This window comes from Capsicum annuum, chromosome 4 (assembly GCF_002878395.1).
Source record: "Capsicum annuum cultivar UCD-10X-F1 chromosome 4, UCD10Xv1.1, whole genome shotgun sequence".
In the NCBI taxonomy this organism is placed as follows: Eukaryota; Viridiplantae; Streptophyta; class Magnoliopsida; order Solanales; family Solanaceae; genus Capsicum; species Capsicum annuum.
The window spans coordinates 95,074,596-95,083,224 of NC_061114.1; the positions used below are offsets into that span (position 1 = coordinate 95,074,596).

The 8,629-nt window shown below is 35.4% G+C and overlaps 1 protein-coding gene across 2 annotated transcripts in view; it reads left to right on the forward strand.

Annotated features, from left to right (window-relative positions):
• Nucleotides 1-6,837, forward strand: part of LOC107867810 (inositol hexakisphosphate and diphosphoinositol-pentakisphosphate kinase VIP2) — a 71,059-nt gene extending 64,222 nt beyond the window's left edge. For both annotated transcript variants that reach the window (XM_016714244.2, XM_016714245.2), the window contains exons 29-30: nucleotides 2,443-2,517; nucleotides 6,323-6,837. In XM_016714244.2, coding sequence (XP_016569730.1) covers nucleotides 2,443-2,517; nucleotides 6,323-6,565 — 318 coding nt within the window. In that variant the 3' untranslated portion in view covers nucleotides 6,566-6,837. The remainder of the gene's footprint in view (nucleotides 1-2,442; nucleotides 2,518-6,322) is intronic.
• Nucleotides 6,838-8,629: the final 1,792 nt, after the last annotated feature.

The window sequence follows — 8,629 nt, forward strand, 5'->3', positions numbered from 1 at the left end:
TGACCAGGTGAAGTGTATTAAGGATGTGGACGACAAAGTTTTGGTGGAGGAGGGTCGTATTAGAAAGAGATGACAGTCTTACTTCCATAAGCTCCTGAACAAAGGAAGGGATACTAACATTGTGTTGGGAGATCTAGAGCATTCTGAGAGGTTTCGCGACTATGGTTATTGTAGGTGCGTTAAGGTTGAGGAGGTTAAGGAGGCTATTCGTAGGACGCATAGAGGTAGAGTGACAGGGCCAGATGAGATTCCAGTAGCTTTTTGGAAGTGCACAGGAGGGGAAGGTATGGAGTGGTTGACTCGATTGTTTAACATAATTTTCAAGACGACAAAGATGCCTAAAGCTTGGAGGTAGAGTATGATGATTCCGTTGTATAAAAATAAGGGTGACATTTAGGATTGCAACAATTATAGGGGAATCAAGTTGTTAGTCATACTATGAAGGTTTGAGAGATGGTGGTAGAGTTGAGGTTGCTGAGGATTGTTACTATTTTTGAAAATCAGTTTGGATTTATGTCAGGACGCTTGACTACTGAAGCCATCCATCTCATTAGGAGACAGGTGGAGTAGTATAGGGAAATAAAGAAGGATTTGCACATGGTGTTTATCGACTTAGAAAAGGCCTGCGATAGAGTTCCCAGGGAGGTTCTTTAGAGATGTTTGGAGGCTAGAGGTGTACCTATGGTGTATGTTAGGGCGATTGAGAATATGTATGACGGAGTCTAGAATTGGGTTAGGACTGGGGGAGGGGACTCAAAGCATTTTCTCGTCTTGATGAGGTTACACCAACGATCGGCACTTAGTCCATTTCTTTTTGCTTTAGTGATGGATATTTTGACGTGACAAATTCAAGGTGAGGTGCCTTACTGTTCATTTTTTGCAGATGATGTAGTCTTAATTGATGAGACACGTAGTCGATTTAATGCTAAATTGGAGGTTTGGAGGCAAACCCTTGAGTCTAAAAGGTATAGGTTAAGTAGGTCCAAGACGGAATATTTGGAGCATAAGTTCAACGAGTTATCTTATGAATCCGATGTGGTTGTTAAGCTTGATACTTATTCCATCCATAAGAGAGATAGTTTCCAGTATATAGGGTCTATGATTCAGGGGAATAGAAAGATTGACAAAGATGTCACTCATCGGATTGGGGTGGGTGGATAAAATAGAGGCTCGCCTCCGGAATCTTGTGTGACAAAAAAATATCTCCTAAACTTAAAGGCAAGTTCTACAGAGTGGTGGTTAGAATAGCTTTGTTATATAGGGAAAAGTGAAGATGAAGGTGTCGAAGATGAGAATGCTTCGGTGAATGTATGGGTGTACTAGGAAAGATAAGATTAGAAATAAGGTTAGTCGAGATAAGGTGGGAGGGGCTTCGGTAGAAGTGAAGATGAGAAAAACGAGGTTAAGATGGTTCGGTCAATCCGGACAAAATCGATGAAACGGAAGAAATTTGAGTGAATGGAAAGGACAAAATAAAGGATAAATTCCATTCTCACCTTACAGAGAGGCTATAAAAATATTAATACTAGTAATTGTGAAAAATATGCTAAAAAAGATTTTTATCTGAATTTGATTCAAAAAACAAAAAGTTGAAAAAAGTAAGTAATAAACTAATAAAAAGACAGAAACATAAGCTAAATACAAGAAGAGATAAGAAGAGATGCGTCCGCCCTCTATATATTTGATACCTTCTCCTACAATGAAACTAATAACCCCAACCTCATTAGTTATCCCATCAATTCTCAGTGCGGAAGTGTGAGAGGTTGGCTAGGGATGGTTTCAAGCGAGGTAGAGGTAGACCGAAGAAATATTGGAGGGAGGTGATTAAACATGACATGGAGCAACTCCAGCTTACCGAGGACATAACCCTAAATAGGAAGTTGTGGAGGAGGCGGATTAGGGTAGAAGGTTAGTATTAGTTTAGGATGGTGTATCATTTGTTGTATTACTTGGTGTATCTTGTATATAATATTATTGGACGTGTTGACTTCTATTGAATTTTGTCCTTTTACTATTCCTTGTCTAAGTTATTTTATTTTGAGCCCGGGATCTGTTAGACGCAGCTTTTTTATCTCACCTCTGAGGTAGTGGTATGGACTACATACACTTATCCTCCCCAGGCCCCACTTGGTGGGAATATACCGGGTCTGTTGTTGTATATGGATACGGAAAAGATGATGCAGCCAAGAGTAAGGATACATTAGTTTGAGACCTTAGAATAGGTAATGAGGCAACTTGATATAAGCATAAATCAGGTTGATTTTACATCTTCCTATGTTCCCATTTCAAACTCTTCTGTTTAAAAGGCTACTTGTTTAGATGGAAATACTTAATTGGCTTGTTGAAGTAAATGCATGAAGTAGTAATCAAGATTTTTTTGGCAATGAGAAACTCCAATGGGAAATGTCTAGTGGATTCATTTACCATCATTATTCGATGCAGGTGGCTTTGGAAGACCCAAAAAGGTTTCGCATAGAGATGACTTTCAGCCGTGGAGCAGATCTATCATCATTAGAGGTGTCTTATATCCTTTTCAAGAAATATAAATAAAAAAGATATTTCTGTATAATTCGCTGTTGTATCCATCCTCTGTAATGCCCTAGAGTTGTTTTCACGTATGATTACATAATTATATCCACTTTACTAATTAAGTCGCATTAAAGTAATTGAACTTTGCCCACTATAATAGTAAAGTGTTATTCTACAAAACACAGAGAAGAAGAAAATGTTTGAGGATTAAAAAATATTCTGCTTGTTTAATCATCTACATGTGTGAATATAAATAGACAAAAGATTCTTATTCTATTTCTAATTAGGAAACTAATAAAATCTTATTCTTTCTTTAACTAGGATACTAATAAAATTCTATTCTAAATCAACTTAAATAACTGAATTTTAAAAATAAAATTACTAAACTAAAAAAGAAAAATAACAGCAAATAACTCAATACTTCAACACTCCTCCTTGAGATGTTTGCTGGTAACTCCAAGTTGTTCACGAAGAGTTTCAAATCTAAATTTGGGAAGAGCTTTGGTAAATATATCAGCGAGTTGATCCTCCTTGTTCTCAACGATTTCATTGAACATCTCAATACATTTCACAAGGTTCTTCCTAATCACCTTGAGAATCTTGTTCTGTTGTAGCATCTCACGAGAGATGTTGAGAGACAAATAATCAGAGTCCACAACATCCTTCACAAATCCAAGGTACTCGGGCATAAGCTCCTTACAGTTATCCATAATGAACATATTCCAAGCTCATATTTTCTCCTTTCAGTCTTTGCATTTGTACCGTTCCCCAACAATAGGACACATCCCACAATGATCACAACCTACTCCAATATGAACTTGCGGTCCTCCTCCCGTTAATCATGCGGAAAAATCAAATCTAGGTAGTGATTTGTAACCAGCAGCTTCGTCCTGATTTTGTGCTGATGGGATCTGACGAGCAGCTCTGTACGCTGATGCCTTTTTCCTTGATGCATACAACTCGGGAAACTGCTCTTCCAGGTAGTGTGCAAGAATCAAACAAATGTTGGGGTATCCATTTGGATGCTCCAGTTGGCAAACTAGACATCTACATAGCTTGTCGCTAGGATTGATCACACAATTTTCACAATAAACATGACCACAATTAAGAACTACGGGTCGGCATAACAACTGCTTGTAGATACCATAAAGCAAATATCTCATAAGCACTTGTTTTTCACTTGCACTGGTATTTTCATCTGCGAAGTTAAGATCTTTTGATATTGCATCCATACTGGATTCAGAACTCGATGTTTCAGGATTTAAAGAAAGATCTCCTGAGGAATGTTCTCCTTCCTCTGGTGAACCACATTTCTACAAAGGACCAGAATGAGGTGAAGCATTGTCTTGAACACTATCATTCTTGCAATGGGATTCTGATAAATAGATCAACATTATCATAGTTTGACACATCATCGCAATCATCTATCCCATCATCTCTGTCCTTCTGATCTTCATGAAATGTGAGGTCTGAATTAGAACTATTATTATTGCTAGAGTCTGGAGATCCGGATGTGGTCCCAGCTACAGTATGTGGATTATCCTTAGTTATAGCCTCCTTATTGTTTTGAAGCTTTTGAGGATTTTCTTGAGAAGTGATTTATTCGATTTTAACGTCCATTGTAGCGCAACAATTTTTATTTTTTCCAGAATAAAAAATAAAATCGTCATCGTTGTGCTTGGTGGTCACAATAACTTGTTCACATTGACTACTTCGACAAACTTGCTCAGAATTTGAGTTCCAAGTCAAAGTAGAACTTCTTTTTATCATTTCAACCGTAATCACTTCCTGGCCGCTAGAATCAGAAACAACATATTTTTTGTCTTTGAACAGTAACATATAATCTTTTTCTAGCATTTGACCAACACTCAAAAGATTTTGATCAAGATTAGGTACCAACAAAACATCTTGAATAAATTTAGTACCTTTGGGAGCTTCAATTGCCACAATTCCTTTACCAACAATCTCCAACATGGTTTTATCGGCCAACTTGACACTACCTTTTGCAGATTCCAATTTCGTAAAATATTCTCGTTTGCTGGTCATGTGTTGAGTGCAATCACTATCCAGAAACCATGTGTTTTTATCATTCAATCTTGTTGCTTCCATCATCGTAAACACAAAGTCCTCCTGTTCTTCAACTTTCAAAATGTTGGCTTTTTGAGTTTGTTGGTTGTTCTCCTTCTTCACTCCGCAAAACCTTTCAATATGACCAAGCTTATTGCAATATCTACACTAGAGAGGTGGTTTCTTCCACTAAAACCAACAATCATCCTCTTTATGATTGTTTTTTCTACAATATTTGCATGGAGGAAAGTTTTCTCTCTTCTTGACTCCATTGCGAGAACCGCCTTGATTATTTCTACTAGAATTAGTAGAAGTTTTTGGGATTTTACCTTCCTCTAGCATTTGTATCTTTCCTTTGAACTTGGCTTGAAGAGCAGTTTCAGTAGCTTCTTCTAGCCTCAAGGATCTTCTTTGCTCTTGAGCTTGAAGAGCATGTACAAGTTTTGAAGGTGACAATTTTGTGAGATCCTTCGAATCTTCGAGTGAGGAGATCTTTGCTTCAAATCTTTTCGGCAAACTCAAAAGAACCTTTTTCACGATTCTTGAATCTGTAAGCTCTTCTCCCATAAGTCTGATTTGGTTTACAACCTTCATCAACTTATTGGAAAATTCTTCAATAGTTTATGAATCCTTCATTTTGAGAATTTCAAACTCTCTTCTCAGATTTATTACTTTTATTTGCCTAATCTTGTCACTTCCATGAAATTCTTCTTTCAACTTGTCTCAAGCCTCCTTTGCAGTCTCACTCGCCATAACTCTAGCGAAAATTACTTCCGAAAGTGCTAATTATATGCAAGAGAGAGCTTTAAAGTTTTTTGCAACCTCTTCTCTGTGATTTTTAATTTGCGCCATAGTTGGATTATCTGCAAAGGATTTACCGGTCCTCCAACCTCTACCACTTGCCACAGATCATATGCTCGCAAGTATGTTCTCGTCTTGATAGCCCAAATTGAATAATTCTCATCAGAAAAAATTGGGGGTGAAGGAATTGAAAAATTGTTGGAAGCCATAACAATATTGACTTTTACGCAGGATTATTTTTGGGGTCTTCTCTCTCATAGATCTCTCAAGAAATTGGCTCTTAATACCAATTGTTGTTCTATGAAACACAGGGAAGAAGAAACGTTTGAGGATAAAAAATATTCTGCCACATCTGAGAATATAAATAGACAAAAGATTCCTATTCTAACTAGGAAATTAAACGAATAAAATCTTATTATATCTTTAACTAGGATACTAATAAAATCCTATTCTATATCAACTTAAATAATTGAATTTCAAAAATAAAATTAATAAACTAAAAAAAAAAAATAACAGTAAATAACTCAATACTTCAACATAAAGTAACTAAAGTTACTATAACAACAAAACCTACCCCATAACGGTGACTTGACGGATACAGTGGGTATGTGTTGTTATTTTACTGCTGTAGTGAAAGCAAAGTTCGTTCTAATGTGAAGAAAAATAGTTTTATGCTGTTACAGTAGATAAAATTCAGTTATATTAAAGAAAAATCTTGTGACCTTACTAAAGTTACCGAAAAGTGAAATTAACCCTACACCCCTTGAATGCCAAACCACCAGTAGAAGAACATGTATGGATTTATTATTGGCACATTTAGAAGTTTAATTTTAAACAAAAATTAGAAAATCCAGAAATGTCAGTCGTTTTTTTGTTTTAAATAAAATCCAGTCCATTGACTGACTTTCTTTTGATGCTAACTCAGAAAAATGATAAGGAAGCCACTTCATGGCCTGAGGAGCACACACTGCCAATTATGGGTCCTGAAAGGCTTAAAGAACTGGGATCACATCTTACATGGGAAAATATGGAAAAGATGATTCATCCATTCGCCATGCCGGCTGAAGATTTCCCCCCACCATCAACCCCTCAAGGATTCTCAGGCTACTTTTCAAAAAGTGCAGCAGTTCTAGAGCGCCTTGCAAATTTATGGCCCTTTCACAAGTAATTTGAAGTAGTCCTTTTTCTTTAAAAAAAAAAAAAATTCGTTACCACCGAGGCTTGAGAGATTGTCTTCTCAAAAGGTATTTGCAACATCTTATCAATGAATCAGTAGTAGCTTGATAGTTATGGGATATCATTTTTGAAAATCTCCTCTCTCTCTCTCTCTCTCTCTCTCTCTTTTCTACTTCAAAACAGAAAAAACGTCTTCTCCTTTTTTTCCTTGTTATCACCATTCATGTAAATAATGGAAAGTTTTCCTAAAAGTCCTTTACCTGAGATTCTTAGCAGTTGGCAGTCTTGGATTTTGGCTTCTTGTGTAGATATATGATTTTTTTTCTTCGTCCAGATATTATTACAAGTACCATTTTTCCTAAAAGTCCTTTACTTGAGAGTCTTAGCAGTTGGCAGTCTTGGATTTTGGCCTCTTGTGTTGATACTAGATGCAGGAGCTCGTGCATATACTTATTTTTTTTATTCTAACTAGTATACGCATCCATGCGATGGGTGAATTATTTCAAGTAGAAAATCAACACGTTGTGAATTAAAGAATGGAAAAATACTCTGTTTCTATCTTAAACTATACACGAAATTGTTATGAACTTTAGGAGGGTCCTATTACTTCAGGACTAATTAAAATTGTTGTTTTGGCAACCTTAGTGCTTAAGTGGCACATCAGTGAATCAACACACTGAAGATCCACGTAGGCAAACGTATATGCCACGAAGGCACTAAGGTTGCCAAAAATATGATTTTAATTGGTTCAGGGGTAGTAGGAGCCTTCTAAAGTTTGGGTATCTCAACAATGTTGTGTATAGTTTAAGGCGGAAACAGTTCATTTTCTCTTAAAGAATTTAAAAGTAGTTCTTGTAGAGTAAAATTATTGACCATCTTTAACACTTAATTAGGACAACAATATTTTAGTCAAACAAAATAAATATTCAGAATTCTAGTATATATGCAATTGAAAGGACAACATGCAGATAACTTGATTTTATCACATACAAAAGATAAATACATATTATAAAAAATTCACCAACAAATCATTTCACTTCAAACTCCATCCTTCATCTTAAATAGAATTCTAAGTAGTTGAAGTTGGATCACTCTTTCCACAACTACATATGAACTTGTTTGTTTCTTTTGTCTCAACTCTTATGCCAGAAAGTTCAGTCCAATAAATGAATTCATGTAATCATTAATGTCCAAGGTCGCATAATTTCATAAAAATAATTTTGGATAAACATGATCGCATTATCGACCTTCCTAGCTTGACCAAAGTTGATGTTCATTACATTGCCGCATGACGTTATGCTTCCTAAATTATCAGTGTGCTGTCAAGAAATTAATCAAAATCTTCAGACCAAGGCTAACTTCAATATACATATACAATGTATCACAAATTTACATAAAATAGGAGGGGATACATTGCAAAATTTGACACTAAAAAAAAAATAGATAAATGGACAAATTATGTACGCTTATTTTCAAAAAACAACATGGATGACTGTGCAAACATTCAGACGCTTATTTTGATTTTACGGTGCAATTAAATTTATACGTGATGAGTACATAGTATAAAAGAAAACTATCTATCATAAGTAAAATCTCACACATGATAACCTACAAGTAATCGAGAAAGGTAATAACCATAAAACAGAAAGAAGCACTATCAAATTCTACAAAATAATGAAAAAAATACACCATATTTCAAAACTAATATGAGTTGTGTGCATATGACATGAGCAAACATAATTAAAAACAAAAGTAATATTGTGAAATTTGAAAAGTAATAGCACTGTTTTCTATTGTCTCACTCTTTCTTATTTTTTTAATAGTTTTTTATTTTTTACTCCCTCCGTCCCAAATTATGTTTCATCATTTTCTTTTTAATCCGTCCCAAAATAAGTGTCGTTTTTCCTTATTTGGCAATTTTTTAAAGGCACAATTACCCTTTTACCCTTATTGGTCCCACTTATTTAAAAAAAAAAAGATATTGGCACATTTTTTGATAAAGGATAATTTGGTAAACTTTACTAAGTTTTTTCTTATTTCTTAAACTCCGTGCCCG